The sequence below is a fragment of the Neolamprologus multifasciatus genome, chromosome 16 (genome assembly GCF_963576455.1).
Source record: "Neolamprologus multifasciatus chromosome 16, fNeoMul1.2, whole genome shotgun sequence".
Taxonomy (NCBI): Eukaryota; Metazoa; Chordata; class Actinopteri; order Cichliformes; family Cichlidae; genus Neolamprologus; species Neolamprologus multifasciatus.
In genome coordinates, this window is record NC_140454.1 from 2,696,645 (window position 1) to 2,715,987 (window position 19,343).

Below are 19,343 nucleotides of genomic sequence, written 5' to 3' on the forward strand. Positions count from 1 at the left end.
ATATCTATGGGACTGATTTGTGCTAATAACGCCCATTGTATGGACTGATAACAGCCGAAGCGGGTGAATAAAGTCACCCAGTCGCTAGCTGTGCCATTACCCAGCATACACCACTCCCTCCATAAATGCAATAAACGATACAAAAGTAATAGTCTATAATTAATTTATCTGCTGTATCTGCTGTTTCACAGGTAGTTGCTTACATTATATAATATATTGTGTTCAGTATACGTCACTACAATGTGATTTCGGAAATGTATAAATATACAAACAACAGGCTCTTCCGCGGAAATCTCTTGTCGTCAATAAGCAACGTTTAGGGAACTCTATAGTATTCAATGAGAGGACCCTGCATGTCAATTCTCGATGCAAGGGGGATACCCTGTGCGTCGATAAGTGAAGCAGAGGGAGCCTGACAATGCGTCACACATTTGACGAGTTGGGAGTGAGAACGTGTTGGAGGAGGAGGAGGTTGGTTGGGGTGTGCAGCTGCCTGGATTAAAATAAAGCATTATATTGGTAATAGCATCTCTAGTTTAACAGTTAAAACATTAAAACTATGAGGAAAAGACAAAAGCATCATATAAAAAGAAACTTCACACATTTGCCTTCTGACGTAACTCATTCTCTGATATTTTTTCCCTCTGCGAATAAGTCAAATGCAGGATTTGACATAGTTGTAAACATACTGAAAGAAAACTGCCACCAGTGGGCAAGAGGGAGGAGCAATGTGAGCAAAGAAAATAAATCAGGTACAGAACAAAGAGCTTCAGGCAGCAAGCTGGAAACTCCTTTTTCTAATGATGAAAACCTTTGAAGAAACTGAACTCTGCTTTCCTCAACTCCTCAACTCCTCCTGCAGGAAGACCATGCGTCCTTATACATTTTCTATACTTATTTATATTACCCTGTCCTCTATTTCTTTGCTCACTGTGACTCTTAATCTGCTGGTCATCATCTCCATCTCACATTTCAAGTAATAATTTTGTTAGACATATGCAGACAGTAAGATATTATGGCTAAAAGATGAAAATGATATGATATCCTATCTGAGTGAGTCTGAGCGAAATGCTTTTTCCTTTTATCTGTATAAAATTGTACTTGTTGCTACAAATAATAATAATAATAACTGTGTCGCTGTCTTTTGTCTTCAGGAAGCTGCACACCCCCACCAATCTCCTCCTCCTCTCTTTGGCTGTCTCTGATTGCCTGGTGGGTCTCCTGATCTTATTTCAAATTATGATTATAGATGGTTGCTGGTTTCTTGGTGAATTCATGTGTAGTATGTATTTTCTCTTGGACTACATTATTACCTCTGCGTCAATAGGAACCATGGTTCTCATATCAATTGACCGTTATGTGGCTATTTGTTACCCTCTCCATTACTCTACCAAAGTCACCCCAAAAAGAACAAAAGCATGTGTTTATCTGTGTTGGATTTGTTCTTCAGTCTTCCAATGTCTGATGCTAAAAGACAACCTGGTGCAACCTGGCAGGTATAATTCCTGCTATGGGGAGTGTGTGGTTGTTGTTGGCCATGCTTTTGGAGTTGCTGATCTATTGCTGTCCTTTATTGGTCCTGTCATTGTGATTGTAGTTCTTTATCTAAACGTATTTGTTGTGGCTATGACTCAAGCTCGTGCCCTGCGGTCACATATTGCAGCTCTGACACACAAGGGGTCAGTAAGTACAAATGTTAAATCTGAAATGAAAGCAGCAAGGACCATCAGTGTTGTTATCATTGTGTTTCTAATATGTCTCTGCCCATACTTTGGTGTCACACTCTCAGGTCAAGATGCCATGCTCAGTGCTTCATCTGTTGCATTTGTAATGTGTTTGTTCTATTTAAACTCCTGTCTAAACCCTCTAATCTATGCTTTATTTTACCCCTGGTTCAGAAAATCTGTTAAACAAATTGTTACACTTAAAATATTGAAATCTGGCTCCTGTGACACCAATATCATGTAAGCAGAATGAAAGACTGAGAATGAAAGCCCCATTGTTTTTTTGTTGTTGTTTTTTTATGTTTTCTATTACAAAAAGGTTACTAACAGAGAAGTAACACCCATAAGTAAACAACAGAAACCCGTGTGGCTCAGAGATGGGGAAGAAAAGACTGTAATAACTCTACTGACGGACTTCATTTCTGAAATATTTTGACTGACACAAATATTATTCATGTCAATGGCAACCACCATTAGTATATGTATTAGACTGCTAGTAGCATTATAGGAACTATATTTTAGTTTCAGAGTTTCTCCTTTATCTTCAGTATGTTATTCCATTTCATACAAAGGAGACATGTCATTGGAAACAGCACTCTTGTCATGCATGTACACAAATAGACAGCGTGTACACATTGCTCCTCCCCATCCTTGTCTGTTGTGTTCTTTCATGTGCCTAAGCAGAGAGCAGGGATGTAAGCTGCAGTTTCTGAGAAACAGCAGCATTCAGTATGAATATAGCTTTACAGCTGGAAATGAAGACAAAAAAAGTAATGTGCCTACATTAAAAATACTGTAATTTGATAAGATAACCAGTTTATACAAAAGTCTGCAGCAAAAGAAGTGAAGAGGAGGAGGAGGAAAATTATAATTACCAGTTAATAATATAAACCTGACGTTCCTAAACACCCAGATGACTCCCTGCCCTAATGAAGACAGACATACAATCTTTCTTTTAACTTTTAACATATGAACACAAAACCAGCAAGACGAAGCAAAGATGAAAACCAGCCTAGAGAAGCTGCAAAGCGATCACCAGAATAGTTCTACTCTAAAGAACACAAGCTTGAAGAAGTCTTAAGCTCGACTGCACATCACTGTCTTTGTCTGGGGTCTGCATTGACTCACTGCACTGACTGATTTTTGGCTAGACTTGCATTAGTATACTGTCTCTGTAGATGGTTCAAGGTTCAAGGTTCTTTATTTGTCACATGCATAGTTATACAAGTATAACACACAGTGAAATGTAACCTGACACGCTCCTCGACATGTGCAAAAATGGGGGGGGCTACTGCTGCTACACACACACACGCACACACACTGAAATCAGTGGATTGGAGCACAACTGCGCCGAAAGACAACGGGATGTTTGCTTGATTTCTTTTTCTTTTTATTAGGCCAGTGTACAGACAACTAAAGAACCTTTGGAATGTGAGTAATGACATAATTGTAATTTTAATGGAATTAAGCACAGTAATGTGTTACATTACTACATTACTAAAAAATGCAATGTGATTACATTAACAATACTTTGTAACATGTTACACCCAACACTGGTTATGGCTAAGATCTTTAGCATCAGTTAATGTAAATTGTGTTATTATTCAGTATAGTCCAAGGAGCTTGGAAAGAAAAGCATCTGGACTTCTTTAAGTTGTTTGAAAACATTTCACCTCTCATCCGAGGAGCTTCTTCAGTTCTAGGGTCAAACAGGAAGTACACAGAGCAGTAGTGGCTTTTGATATAGGCGACACAGGCAGTTGCCCAGGGCTGCATCGTGGTAGGGGGCGGCATCACGGGCATCAGCAAAAAAAGTTGCTCGTACTCATGCTGCCTCAACATCATGCCAACGCATTTTGGGGATGGCATAGGCACCGATTGGTGTTCTTATAGCCATTTGCTGGGAGTAAGGGTGCCCTCCATTTGCGAGGTGCGACTTCTGCTTGTGGCACAGGGAGGAAAGGACGGGGTGGCAGGGGATTCTCTGGCTGGCTGGAGTGGCATCTGATAGCCAACTCGCAAAAAAAAACAAAATAAAAACAAACCAATAAACATGAAAACACCAGACATTATGATAAAGAATTATAATTTGCACCAATGTTTTTTTGAAATTCTATAGGCAAAAAGTGAGTGCGAGAGCCCTCGGTGCGCCTGCTTGCTGCTGTGCTGAAGTCAAAGTAAACTTTGTCATCTCCGCTACATACAGTCCAGTATATAGAGAGACGAGACAATGAGGCTCCAGTTACAGCAGTGCAAGTAAACAAACAATAAATATATGAAGATTAAGAAAATAAATATACACTTTAGGACTCGGGGTAAAGGGATCAATAACAATTTAAAATTTATAATTACAGTTTGATGATTTAAAGTCTCACACAACCCGTCGAAAAGGGAGGGGGTGGCTGCTTCCAAATATAGCACATTTAATTTCTAATGTTGTAAATCCAAGCCCATTATGTATTCATGATTTGAATTCTGGGTTGTGTGAAATCCCAGAAATAAACCCTAGACAAAGCATATCTGTGAACTAAGGTGTAGGTCTAAGGTGCAGAATCAGAATCAGAATACTTTATTAATCCCTAAGGAAATTATGTGGGTCACAGTTGCTCCAAGAAGGAATGGTAAAAATAGTAACAGTAAAAGACTAAACTCCAAACAATACTTTTTGTTACAGATTTTACACATTTAAGAAATAGCACTAATATATACAGATCACTCAATTATAAATATCAAGGATGAACAGAAAGGATTTTAAATAAATGTCAAGAAAATTGACAAGAATATTACTGAGTTGAAAAGACTGTGTGCAAAAAGGGTGTAACTATTGCAGTTTTTACAGTGTATTAGATCGAGGAGTTGTACAGGGAGATGACCACGGGCGGGAATGATTTCCTGTGTTGTTCAGTAGCATTTTTTGGTAATCTCAGTCTCTCACTGAACGTGCTTCTGTGACGCCAGAGAGAGAGAATTCGCTCAGGGCGCCAAACAGGCTAGGACCGCCACTGGCAAAGATACACAGACCAGAGGGAAAGAGAGAACACGTGGAGAGGACAGACATAACAGGCTGGGGAAAATATGAAATAAAACACAAGGAGGAAAAAGGAGGCATGGGAACTCACAGATACACGGAGGGGGACACAGGGTGTAAAGACACGATGGGAAATCTAAAAAACTAAACGGAGCTACCTAGGGACCATGGGATAAATAATGAACAAAATTAAAAAAAAAAAAAAAAAAAACTAAGAACGCTGGTTCAAAATGACCCAGGACCATAACAGAGAGATGTCATTAAGAAGGCAGATAAAACAATTGTCTCAGTTTTTTTTATCACAAAAAAAGCAAATGATAAAAAACAACAACAAAAAAATTAATAAAATATCAAAGAATAAAATGGTTATATTTATTAAAGAAGGAGCTCAAATAATGATAAAAAACAACAACACAGCAAGCACTGCATAAATCAAATCTAAATATGACAAAATTTGTTAAAATATGGGTATTATGGTATGAGATTTTGGTATGAGAAGTGGTGTGTTCAGGTCTGCTCCTCTTTGGATTGGAACATATTATATAAATAAGGTTTTCTCACCCAATCACTTAGTAGCTGACTCTGTGGCCCTAGGTACAAAGGCACGTGTTATACACATGTTAAGGACAACATCTTTACCTTCCAGCAGACAAGAGTAGGAGTAGGACCACAGTTCTGTTAAACCCGAAAGACTGTCATGAGAAAAATATGTCACTACCCAGTGACAAGGATTCTTATGAGCTCCTGGATCGTTACAGAAGGGGATAGATTGCCTAAAGCAGTTAATAGGATCACAATATAGATTGGATTTCATACCCAGTGTTGGGGAGTAACGGAATACATGTACCGCCGTTACGTATTTAAAATACAAAATATGAGTAACTGTATTCCGTTACAGGTACCGTTTAAAAAGGTGGTATTTAGAATACAGTTACTTTGTGGAAATAAGTGGATTACACGCGGTACTTTCCTGTTTCATATTGTGGCGGGTCAGGACTGTTTGGGTTTTGTTGACAGCTACGTTCTGTTGTTCCAGGTGGCAGCGTTACGGTTGCCATGGTTACAGGGTGACGCTCTCTCTCTGCGTGTTTCCTGGGTGAGAGAGCGCCTTTTTGTTGTTGTTGTGCTAAGCTAATAGGCAGAATGTTACCAGTATAACTCTAAAGAATGTAGCATCATAGGCAGTGTAGCCCGTGCTGCAGGGAGAATGGACTGCCATACACGTTATGTGTCTGTGAGCGAGGGAGGGAGAAAAAGGAAAAGTACGAGCTGTCATCGAGCAGAAACGGGAGCTGGAAGCATGTAAATATAATATTAACCACTGCAGCCAAAAAGAGAGCCTGACGAGCCCAGTTGTAAGTAAGCTATTAAGACTCGACTGTACACCGTGTCCGTGTTTTCCTCCAAAAACAATACGTTCCGTTGGAGCAGCCTTTCAACGCCTCTCTCTGTCTCTGCTAGCAAAGTTGACCCAGACAACAAAGTATTGCTAGTTTTTGGCTACGAGCCAGACACAGAACCCAACGTATTAGCCAGAGGTCCCTTTACTACGGTTCGGAGCCGCGGACCTTCAGTAACAGTAATAAATCACAGCAATAGTACATTCATGTAGTTGTAAACAGCATGATAATATATTAAGTAATCCAAAGTATTCAGAATACGTTAATCTCATTGAGTAACGTAACGGAATACGTTACAGAATACATTTTGGGGCATGTATTCTGTAATCTGTAATGGAATAAATTTTAAAAGTAACCTTCCCAACACTGTTCATACCACACATTATACCAAATTGAAGCGTCCTTGTCTGGTCAATCCTAAACAGGGAATAGCTCAAGCCCTATTGTCTGTATGGTTGATTCCATCCACTATAACATCTTCAGATTTTTGGTTGCAGTCCTCAACCCATTGGTAGTCAGCTCCAAATTTAAAGCACTTTGATTTTTGTGGAGAACTTCAATTCAATTCAATTCAATTTTATTTATATAGCGCCAAATCACAACAAAAGTCGCCTCAAGGCGCTTCATAGATACAAAGAATAACCCAACAATCATATGACCCCCTATGAGCAAGCACTTTGGCGACAGTGGGAAGGAAAAACTCCCTTTTAACAGGAAGAAACCTCCGGCAGAACCAGGCTCAGAGAGGGGTGGCCATCTGCTGCGACCGGTTGGGGTGAGAGAAGGAAGACAGGATAAAAGACATTCTGTGGAAGAGAGACAGAGGTTAATAACAGATATGATTCAATGCAGAGAGGTCTGTTAACACATAGTGAGTGAGAAAGGTGACTGGAAAGGAAAAACTCAATGCATCATGGGAATCCCTGGCAGCCTACATCTATTGCAGCATAACTAAGGGAGGATTCAGGGTCACCTAGTCCAGCCCTAACTATATGCTTTAGCAAAAAGGAAAGTTTTAAGCCTAATCTTAAAACTAGAGATAGTGTCTGTCTCCCGAATCCAAACTGGAAGCTGGTTCCACAGAAGAGGGGCCTGAAAACTGAAGGCCCTGCCTCCCATTCTACTTTTAAATACTCTAGGAACAACAAGTAGGCCTGCAGAGTGGGAGCGAAGTGCTCTAATAGGGTGATATGGTACTACAAGGTCATTAAGATAAGATGGGGCCTGATTATTTAAGACCTTGTATGTGAGGAGCAGGATTTTGAATTCAATTCTGGATTTAACAGGAAGCCAATGAAGGGAAGCCAAAACAGGAGAAATATGCTCTCTCTTTCTAGTCCCTGTCAGTACTCTTGCTGCAGCATTTTGGATTAGCTGAAGGCTTTTCAGTGAGTTTTTTGGACATCCTGATAATAATGAATTGCAGTAGTCCAGCCTGGAGGTAATAAATGCATGAACTAGTTTTTCAGCGTCACTCTGAGACAGGATATTTCTAATTTTAGAGATGTTGCGCAAATGGAAGAACGCAGTCTTACATATTTGTTTAATATGTGCGTTGAAGGACATATCCTGGTCAAAAATGACTCCAAGGTTCCTCACAGTGTTATTGGAGGCCAAGGTAATGCCATCCAGAATAAGAATCTGGTTAGATACCATATTTCTAAGCTTTTCAGCGTCGAGTACAATGACCTCAGTTTTATCTGAATTAAGAAGCAGAAAGTTAGTGGCCATCCAGGTCTTTATGTCTTTAAGACATTCCTGCAGTTTAACTAATTGGTGTGTGTTATCTGGCTTCATGGACAGATAGAGATGGGTGTCATCTGCATAGCAGTGAAAATGTATGCTATGTCTTCTAATGATGCTGCCTAGGGGAAGCATGTATAATGTAAACAGAATTGGTCCTAGCACTGAACCCTGTGGAACTCCATAATTAACCTCAGTGTGTGAAGAAGACTCTCCATTTACATGCACAAATTGGAGTCTATTAGATAGATATGATACAAACCACTGCAGTGCAGTACCTGTAATACCTACAGCATGTTCTAATTGCTCTAATAGGATATTATGGTCAACAGTATCGAATGCTGCACTAAGGTCAAGAAGGACAAGCACAGAGATGAGTCCACTGTCAGAGGCCATAAGAAGATCATTTGTAACCTTCACTAAAGCTGTTTCTGTGCTGTGATGAACTCTGAAACCTGACTGAAACTCTTCAAATAAACCATTCCTCTGCAGATGATCTGTTAGCTGTTTGACAACTACTCTTTCAAGGATTTTTGATATGAAAGGAAGGTTGGAGATTGGCCTATAATTAGCTAAGACTGCTGGGTGTAGAGATGGCTTTTTGAGTAAAGGTTTAACTGCAGCCACCTTGAAGGCCTGTGGTACATAGCCGATTATTAGAGATAGGTTGATCATATTTAAGATCGAAGAATTAATCAATGGCAGGAAGTCATTACTAGTTAACGTTAAAGGGATGGTTGGCTCAAGAGAGCTCTGACTTTTTGTCAGCCTGGCTACAGTGCTGAAGAGAAACCTGGGGTTGTTCTTATTTTCTTCAATCAGTGATGAAAATAAATTTTTATCATTAGAGAAAAAATTACCAATAATCATCCCACAGATGTAATATTATCTACAGCTACTCTTAGTACCATTGATGTTAAGTTAGACTCTTTTTCTCCAATTGATCTTTCTGAGTTAACTTCAATAATTACTTCCTCCAAACCATCAACGTGTCTTTTAGACCCCATTCCTACAAAACTGCTCAAAAAAGTCCTGCCATTAATTAATTCTTCGATCTTAAATATGATCAACCTATGGTAAATGGCCTGCATTTGTATAGCGCTTTTCTAGTCCCTAAGGACCCCAAAGCGCTTCACACTACATTCAGTCATTCACCCATTCACACACACATTCACACACTGGCGATGGCAAGCTACATTGTGGCCACAGCTGCCCTTCCATTTGCGCAACATTTCTAAAATTTGAAATATCCTGTCTCAGAGTGACGCTGAAAAACTAGTTCATGCATTTATTACTTCCAGGCTGGACGACTGTAATTCATTATTATCAGGATGTCCAAAAAACTCACTTAAAAGCCTTCAGTTAATCCAAAATGCTGCAGCAAGAGTATTGACAGGGACTAGAAAGAGAGAGCATATTTCTCCTGTTTTGGCTTCCCTTCATTGGCTTCCTGTTAAATCCAGAATTGAATTCAAAATCCTGCTCCTCACATACAAGGTCTTAAATAATCAGGCCCCATCTTATCTTAATGACCTTGTAGTACCATATCACCCTATTAGAGCACTTCGCTTTGACTCTGCAGGCCTACTTGTTGTTCCTAGAGTATTTAAAAGTAGAATGAGAGGCAGAGCCTTCAGTTTTTAGGCCCCTCTCCTGTGGAACCAGCTTCCAGTTTGGATTTGGGAGACAGACACTATCTCTACTTTTAAGATTAGGCTTAAAACTTTCCTTTTTGCTAAAGCATATAGTTAGGGCTGGACTAGGTGACCCTGAATCCTCCCTTAGTTATGCTGCAATAGATGTAGGCTGCCGGGGGATTCCCATGATGCATTGAGTTTTTCCTTTCCAGTCACCTTTCTCACTCACTATGTATTAATAGACCTCTCTGCATTGAATCATATCTGTTATTAATCTCTATCTCTCTTCCACAGCATGTCTTTTATCCTGTCTTCTTTCTCTCACCCCAACCGGTCGCAGCAGATGGCTGCCCCTCCCTGAGCCTGGTTCTGCCGGAGGTTTCTTCCTGTTAAAAGGGAGTTTTTCCTTCCCACTGTCGCCAAAGTTCTGCTCATAGGGGGTCATATGATTGTTGGGTTATTCTTTGTATCTATGAAGCGCCTTGAGGCGACTTTTGTTGTGATTTGGTGCTATATAAATAAAATTGAATTGAATTGAATTGAATTGAAAGGTTTCTGTAAAAGTCATTCACACCACCGTGGATTATGCATTGGACAAACCAATCAACCACTGGCTAAGTAAATTACACAACAAAGAAGAGCTACTTTGTCAGACCAGGACTAACTATTTAAAACTGCAGACTTGTGATATGGATGTGCACATCCTGCACACAGAGGAACACCAGTTAAAGCAGGAAATGAAGGACGCCATTTATTTGAAAAGGGAGCAATGATCACTGAACCAAGGAGGTGAACTAAGAGTAAATCTGTATGTATGTATCTGTCTAACTGTACTGTTTTTAAGGTTGTGGAAACCTCACTGAAATGAGTGATGAAGATTTTCTACTACTTAAATTGCTGCTTCGAAATAAACAGAGTCAGCCTTCTGGAGTTTAATTGCCTGGATTACTGAGCATCAAAAAATATGATGGAATGATGGAAATATACCAAATATTAAGGGAAAATTTGTTTAAATTAGTTGAAATAAGGGTTTTCAAATGTCAAGCAATATGTAAAAAATAAAGTGAACAGCACCTAAGTAAAACACTTTGTGACTGAAACCAGTTCACTTTATTTCATTAGAAAAATTAAATCATTTATTTTTAATATAGGATGTTTACTAACAAATTTCTGTATATGAAATATTAGACATCGATTAAATATGAAGCACAACCCTTTTTTAAGTCAGCCTGAAAAAAGATTTAAAATGACATGCAATATATTAAGATTAAGATTAAGACTCGTTTTAGTTAAAGGTTCAGTAAAGCACACTGCAGAAAGCACTTTCTGACTGTGATCAGATCATTTTGTGCATTAGAATAAAGAAAGAGCCAATCCTATTCCACTGTTCAGGCCAGTCTGTAACATCATCAATGATTTGGTAACTTCCTCAACAACAAACTAGAAGAGATTCTACCACTCTAATTCTCTGGGAAACACTTTAAGGAGTGGGGTGACATTGTCCACCGGTGGGGAATGTTTGTGTTTTTATTCTGTTCTTATGTTGTGGAGATATTAATTTAAACAATTAAATATGTAGATACTGACGTTATTACATATATTCCCTGTGCAGGTACCTCTTTAACTCTAAATCAATTTTTTGGGTCTCTCTTCTTTTCTTTTTTCTTGTTATTCTAAAATAATTTTAATGTAAAAATCTACATGCTGCTAACAGAGAAATGCCAAACTGCATTTCATTGTTCTTGTAACAATGACAATAAAGATTTATTCTATTCTATTCTGTATAAATTTCAGTGTTTCAGTAAGAATGGTTGTTAATTTATTAACACATCTATTACACTGCTAAGACAAGCATTTTTTTTACAGCTGTACGCTGTAGATGTAAATTAGGCTCCCATGTAAACTAGCATATGTCACATCTTCATTTAGTTTAGTTTAGTTAGTGATGGTTTTCAGAATTTGTGATGGATTCACATTCAATTAAATTAGAGAAACAAACACCTGATTTTGTCATGGTGTAACAGAGGATTAGAATACTAGCCCTGAAAATCTAAATGTAAAGCAACCTCTAGCAGACATATGTTTCATCACACTTGAAATAAATAATCATTTATCAGTTTTTCAGTGTCAAAGACTGTATGCCTTACTCATTACTAAAATCACTTTTCCCTATAGTATACTGGCCTCACTGGAACCATGCCTAAATATCTTAAATGTCACAATGAGCTTGATAGATTTCAGAAACCAGGGGTAGCAAAAAGTGTAGATTAATGGGTTCAGACAAGAGTTAAAGTAGAACAGCAAGCGCTCAAAAGGTACAGATCTAATATCAAAGAAACTATTCTGGCCTACCATTGAGGAACAGAAAAATGGGAAAAGACATATCAGAAAGGCAATAACAAGTACACCGAGAGTCCTGGCAGCTTTCAGCTCAGATTTCTTAGCATGCACCGTCTCTGACCCCTGGAGTCTGAGAGCAGTGATATGAGAGCGCATTGCCCGAGCCTGAGACACAGCCACCACAAATACTCTTAGATATAGAACTATGATGACAATCACAGGGCCGACAAAGGTCAAAACAAAGTCAAAAATTCCCACAAAGTAATCAATGACAACTGCACAATCACCAGAACAAGAATTATACCTCCCTGGCTGCTTGAAATTATCCTTCATGATAAGACTGTTATACAGAATTGAACAAGCCCAGCAAGTACAAATACAGACTGAGATTCTTTTTATAGTAATTTCGGTGGGATAATGCAGAGGGTCACAAATGGCTACATAGCGGTCAGCTGATATGAATACCATAGTTCCTACTGAAGCAGAAGTAACAATGTAATCTAAAGTGGTATACAGAGCACACATGTGGTCACCAAGAAACCAGCAGCCATCTAGGAGGCTAATCTGACAAGCCATGATGAGGCCCACGAAGAAATCTGAGACGGCCAGAGAGAGGAGGAGGAGGTTGGTTGGGGTGTGCAGCTGCCTGGATTAAAATAGGAGCATCATAGGTTGTTCTACAGCAGTAATTGCAACTCCACTGTAACATATAGAACAAAGCAACACATTTTCTAATTAAAGTCACAAAAAACATTATTTTTCTATAACTTGTTAAGTATTCAAATATGTCAGTACTTGAAGTGAGCGATGGAGATGATCACAAGCAGGTTCAGAATTGTAGTAAGCACAGAGATGGAAGACAGTGGAGTGTAAAGAAACACAGCCTCAATTTGTGAATGCTTTTGCCGCACACAAGAGGAGTTGAATAGTTGTGGAAAGCAGAGTTCAGTTTCTTCCATTGTTAGAGAAAGAAAACAGTGGCTGTTCAGCACAAACAGCTTTGTGACTGAGCCCCTTTTTTGTATCACCACCCTTCCTCCCTCATTTGCCTTCTGACGTAACTCATTCTCTGATATTCTTTCCCTCTGTGAATAAGTCAAAATGTGATGTTAATAATATAATGTACAAGAAAACCAATTCAATACAAGTAAATTTCTTTTAAATGTTAAATTAATCATTTTGATGTGTTTTTTTAATAGTAACCTAGTTTTATGTTAAACCTTTAGGGAGTTAAAGTTTAAATCGCTGTAAACCGTTTAAACATTTTTAAAAAGCACACAGTAGCTGTTTTTTAAAGTCACCAAATATTTTTGACACTGCTCAGTAATAATTTAACACTCAAAAGAGTGGACACACATAGACACTTTTCTAGTGTAGTTTAACACTGGTAATTTTGCAGTCTACCTTTAAGTGAAAAAGCTAATGGACAATAATTTGTATGTAAGTATGGAAGTGTCATGGTCCGGGTGAGCATCCAGTGTTTTTCCACTGTTTGCCAAGGTTCTTCAGTATCTTCCCTTGGTTCAGGTTTTAAGTTTTATTGTCATATACAGATAAACAGTGTAGCAACATTTACCTGTAATGAAATTCTTAGGCTCGTGTTCCTCAGCTTTACATGAACACATACAAAGCGTACAGGTATATTAAGACAACAAAATAACAACAATAATAATAATGAAATACTAAAGTATTAAATATTAAATCGTGTCTCAAAACCCATCTATTCAGAATTGCATACACCTGATTCCGTCTTAGTCCATTTTTACCTTGCTCAGCTTTTATACTTTCATGCTTGTTTTGTTTCTTATTTCCCTTATGTTTAAATTTCATTTTGACATGTTTTATTATATTGTATTGTTGCTATTGTTCTGTACTATTGTAAGGTGACTTCAAGGGTATTAAAGGTGCCTACAAATAAAATGTATTATTATTAGTATTATTATTGTTACGTCCCCACAAAGAAGGTCTAGGGGTGTGAGTGTGAGGACCAGTAACAAATGGATCTAGAATGGAATAAAAGGAAAACAGACAGGTGTTTAGCAAATAGTTTTTATTATAGATAATCTTGACATAAAGAGCCGGCAACGCCGTTTTACCAATAACACTAGAAAAAGAAAAAGGTTGCAACAACAAAGAACACAACAACTTAACAAAAAACTCCACACCACGAGGAGGCACTTCCAGGGGCCCACAAGCCCACCCTGTCACTAGCAGCAGCAAGTCCCATTGCTGCTGCTGTTGAGACCCACAAGCCCACACTACTCACATGAACCAGCTACTCTCCCCACTGCTCCTACAACTCCACACCACAGGCAGGACAATCACACAATAGGACCTCTTTCAACACCTAAAACACAACAAAGAAACACCAGAGAAATCACCTTCCCTCATCCAGTTCATCCCCAGCTTATATGACCTCAGAGAGGTGATTGCTGACTGGGCCCAGGTGGTAAATGAGGCCAATGAACAGCAGCTGTGTCCTGGGGAGAGACAGAGGGGTAGAGCAAGACAGGAGGAGGCGGAAAGCGAACACCACACCCATACAAGAGTAGTTTCAGGAGGCCCTGCTAGGGCCGTAACAATTATTATTATTATTATTATTACTCCAGTTTTGGCCTACCTTCACTGGTTGTGTGGAAATAAAAGAAAATACATAATGCCTAACATGGCTTTTATTAGTGGCATTTTATTAAAACTTTTATTAAATGTGTAGTTTTAGTTATTTTTATACACACATTGCAAATGTGCTCATGAAGAGTTGGCGCTCAGTCCTTTTAAGGTCATAAGCTTCGTCTGGCAAAAAAAAAGAAAGGTGAATGCAAACACGCTTACAGACACAAATAACAGTAGATGAGTTTTAGGCCAGAGGTGAGATATATTTTTGCTTGTAACTGCATTTGTGCCTGCATAGCAACAGTTAGTACAGGATCTGCTAAAGATAAGCATAAGAAGTGCAAATCAACAGGAAACATCTGGAGGGTAAGACGGTTGAAAACGCCATGTATGATAAAAATGTTGCTGATAACGGAAACTTGTTTAACTGTCACTAACTGCAACTAATGCATGTCATATTATTTGCTGACACAAGGGGCTGAACCCTGACATATCAAAACCATTTTGAAGTGTGCTTTCTAGTGGAGATCTATGCTGATGATGCTACTGTATACATCTCCCCACGTGTGTGTTCAATAAAATCATTGTTTGACTGAACTCATCTAGACCAGTGTTTGTTTGTTCTCATCCTCAAGTAAAGAATAAGGACAGTTGCCTGTAAGTTTTAGGTTTCATTTTAAAATTTTAGTTCTAACCTTTAGGGCCCTACATAGTCAAGCTCCCCAATATTTATCTGACCTGCTGAAACCGCATTCATTTTTCCGAACTCTAAGGTCATCAGTTCAGAGACTGCTGGTGGCCCCACACACTCGATTTAAATCCTGCCTTTCAGGCAGTGGCACCATGGTTGTGGAATTCTCTTCCACCATTTTTGCACACCACCAGCACACATCCGCCTGTCTAGAGTTTTATCATATCCCGTGCGACCAGCCATCAAGTATAATAAGCCAGCTGGTTGTCCTCTTTCTATGTGTTGTGACTCACTGGATATAACATTTCCCTAATCATCAAAAAATGTGAAAATATCGATGCTATGTCAGGACACACCATTTGACCATTAATTTTATTCACTTGGTCAAAGGACGAACGTAGAGTGTTGTCACATCTTCTCTAGTAAAAAATCTTTCATGGAGTGAATTACTGGAATTAATGACTTCACATGTCCCTATTAGTCACCCCTACATACTGAACTATGGCCAATTCATAAGAGGTGTGTCAGGCAGGAGCTAACAGCAACCTTGAGTCTTTGCATTTTTCTGCTACATTGGATTTCCACTAGCACTGTGGAATAGTTGCAGATTGCTCTATTCACACACGTAACCTCCACACTCTGCTTCCAACAATGCCCCCGGCCGTACCGCTCCAGTCCATCATAGCCCTGCTGTGATGGCATGCCACACATGGTAAGCTCCACACCTCACCACCAGTTGATTCAGGGGTGGCTGTAGCTCAGGAGGTAGAGCAGGTCACCTACTGATCGGAAGGTTGGTGGTTCGATCCTTGGCTCCTCCAGTCTGCATGTCAAGTGTCCTTGGGCAAGATACTAACCCCAAGTTGCTCTCCGATGCGTCCATCGGAGTATGAATGTGTGTGAATGTAGTTAGATAGCAAGTATAGATAAAGTGCTTGTGAGAATGGGTGTGATTGGGTGAATGTGGCATGTTGTATAGAGCGCTTTGAGTGCTCTGAGAGAGTAGAAAAGCGCTATATAAGAATCAGTCCATTCACCTTAGTTTAATTTATAGTCACTACTTTAAAATATTCTACTTATTGTTCAATATTGTTTCTTTATTAAATGTATTTATTTTTCCATCACACCTTCCAATGTTTTTATGGCGTGCACACATATTAACCTTGCAATGTCAAAGTTCTGTTTTATGTTATATTAATACATCTTTCTTTGTTTGAGTTACCTGGGGGTTGGCTTCTCCTCCTGTGTGGCAAAGGGCTGGGAGACCCGAAGTACCACGTAGCACCACATGCTTCATTGCCTGGGGGGTGTTTCATGTTTGTTTAATTGTTTTGTATTAGTTGCTTATATGGCAGCCATTTTGTTTTCCCCCGTGTGTGTCATTTGGTTTAGCTAAACCAGTATTTAAGTTTGTCATGGTCCTGGGTCGGTGACCCAGCGCTTTGAGTTTGTGATTATTATTTTCTAGTTTATTCTGATTTTGTATTGGTTTTTGGGGTTTGGTTGTAGTTTATTTTCCCTACCTGTGTCTCCCTCTGTGCTCTGTACGGGTCCCCGAATTTTGTGTTGTAAAACAGTCTGGGTGTTTCCTGTTTAACTTCGTAGGTCTGTGTCTCGTTATGCCCATTAGTTCCAGCTGTGTCCCCTCCTGTGTGCCATTTCCTGATTACCTGGTGTGTGTATTTATAGTTGGTGTCTTGGTCTGAACTGTGGGACTGTTTACTCAGGGGTAATGTTCTGTACGGCACAGGACAATGACTGTTTATCGCCTCAAGCTCAGTTAGCCGCCCGGCCTCAAGCTCAGTTAGCCGCCCGGCCTCAAGCCCAGTCGCCACCTCCACCACATTCAGCCTTACAATCCATAGCCCAGTCAGTAGCCCAGTTGGCAGAAGAATCATTAGCCTTATCCTCCGTTCAGTCTCCAACTTCCCCACCATTATTGTCTCAACCGTTACTTCAGTCGCCCTCAGCTCAGCCACCTGTTCAGCCATCATCTTCACCAACTCTTCCTGTACAACCAGCTAGGTCAATTCAACCCGAAAGAAACTGTTGTTCACCCATTCGTTCCAGGCAGAGACACAAACCAAACAATCCTGTCAACATTCCTCAAGAGCGGGCCAGTTCTGAGACTGAGATGCACTCCAGGGCCTCCCCAGAGGCTGGGTTTCAGCCCCCAGCAGACTCTGGACCCCTGGGGGTTAAGAAGCCAGCTGAGGACCGCACCCGGCCGTCGCTGCCTGAGCAGACTCAATGCTCTGTGCAGCTGCAGTCTGCCATGTGTTTGCCAGAGGCCCATGTGCCTGCTGGTCCTGTTCTGTCCCTGCCAGAGGCCCATGTGCCTGCTGGTCCTGTTCTGTCCCTGCCAGAGGCCCGTGTGCCTGCTGGTCCTGTTCTGTCCCTGCCAGAGGCCCGTGTGCCTGCTGGTTCTGTTTTGTCCCTGCCAGAGGCCCGTGTGCCTGCTGGTCCTGTTCTGTCCCTGCCAGAGGCCCGTGTGCCTGCTGGTTCTGTTCTGTCCCTGCCAGAGGCCCGTGTGCCTGCTGGTCCTGTTCTGTCCCTGCCAGAGGCCTGTGTGCCTGCTGGTTCTGTTCTGTGCCTGCCAGAGGCCCCTGTGCCCATTGGTCCTGAGACTGTTCTCGCTGGAGGGCCCGAGGAGCCCGTCCAGCGCCTCCGTCTCCAGCTTCCACGCCGCCGCCAGCTGCAGCCTCAGAGTCTTCATCCTTGCTTTGTTTTTGGACTGTCTCTCCGTCCTTGTCCCCCGCCGCCCGCCCTGGTCGGGTTGTTGTCTGTTCTTTGGGCGTTTTTTTTGTTTCTGTTGGGCTGTCTGGAGCCAGCCCTTGGGGGTGGGGGGGTGGGGGGTTGTACTGTCATGGTCCTGGGTCGGTGACCCAGCGCTTTGAGTTTGTGATTATTATTTTCTAGTTTATTCTGATTTTGTATTGGTTGTTGGGGTTTGGTTGTAGTTTATGTTCCCTATCTGTGTCTCCCTCTGTGCTCTGTACGGGTCCCCGAGTTTTGTGTTGTAAAACAGTCTGGGTGTTTCCTGTTTTACTTTGTAGGTCTGTGTCTCGTTATGCCCATTAGTTCCAGCTGTGTCCCCTCCTGTGTGCCATTTCCTGATTACCTGGTGTGTGTATTTATAGTTGGTGTCTGCCTGTGCTTCTCGTCGTGTCGTCTGTGTTACTCCGTGTCAGTCTGCGTTACTCTGTGTTCCTCGGTGTCCTGCTCTTCGTCTGCCTCTCTGTGCCTCTCATCCCTTTGTCGTATGCTCCCAGGTCTCTTATTTTAGTTCTCCCAGTTTAAGTGTCTTCAGTTATTTTGTCATGCCCCACTGCTCGTTTGCCACTACACCACCTTGTAAATAAACTTCACTAGCATTTTCATCCACTGCCTGCATCTTGGGTCCTCCTTCCTCCACACCACACGGCTCGCCTCCTCAGCCTTATGTTGTTTGAGGTTTTGTTAATTATTATCTTGAGTTTAGTCTATTGAGTTGACCTCTTTTATTGGTTTGCCTGTTTAAATTTTGGCTTTGTTAAATATATTTTCATATTTTTGGGTCAATAAAACCCCCTTTTTGAATTAAAACACGTGTGTCCTTTATGCTTTACTGCTTGGTCCCTGACACCTGCACCTTGGCACCTTACCGGCACACTGTACATATCTCTCGCTGGTTAGTGGCAGAAGACACGCCTCCGCTGTTTCTGCCCCTCCATGAACTGCTCGAGCATCGAGGCTCAGTAACAAGCTTCTCCCTCTTTGGGGTTGGGCTCCAGTCACATTATCATTGTGTAATGCAGCCTCCTAGCACAAGCGAAAGGTCGATCCTCTAGCCCCATTTGACCTCCCTGGAAGTGTCATCAGTGGTCCTCCCGCACAAGCCCCAGCTAGTCTATGATCACCAGGCGAACATCACTGAAGTGGCTCCTTGCTACCACCAGAGGGCTCAGCACCACAGCCTCGGCATCCCCCTGTTCCCATTGCATCACAGCTAGCTCCGTCACCATCTATGCCTGTACCTCCGCTGGTTGTATGCTTTGTGGGTTTGGCATGTTTTATTAGGCAGTTAGGCGCCACTATAACACATAGAGGGTGTGGGGAGCCATAGGCCAACTGCGCCGGAGTGGACTAAGCCCCAGGCCAAGAGGCCTGAGGGCCCCCCACCCCCCG

General features: G+C 41.1%; 2 protein-coding genes across 2 annotated transcripts; one reads left to right on the top strand and one right to left on the bottom strand.

Moving 5' to 3' along the window:
• Positions 1–438: 438 nt before the first annotated feature.
• Positions 439–2,508, top strand: LOC146499994 (trace amine-associated receptor 13c-like). The gene is made up of 2 exons (XM_085136196.1): positions 439–976; positions 1,155–2,508. Exons 1-2 carry the CDS (start codon positions 801–803, stop codon positions 1,966–1,968), a joined length of 990 nt encoding a protein of 329 aa, XP_084992322.1. The 5' UTR covers positions 439–800; the 3' UTR covers positions 1,969–2,508.
• Positions 2,509–10,754: 8,246 nt separating this feature from the next.
• On the bottom strand, positions 10,755–12,969 carry LOC146499995 (trace amine-associated receptor 13c-like). The gene is made up of 2 exons (XM_085136199.1): positions 12,668–12,969; positions 10,755–12,518 (listed from the first exon to the last, which is right to left on the bottom strand). Exons 1-2 carry the CDS (start codon positions 12,829–12,831, stop codon positions 11,702–11,704), a joined length of 981 nt encoding a protein of 326 aa, XP_084992325.1. The 5' UTR covers positions 12,832–12,969; the 3' UTR covers positions 10,755–11,701.
• Positions 12,970–19,343: the final 6,374 nt, after the last annotated feature.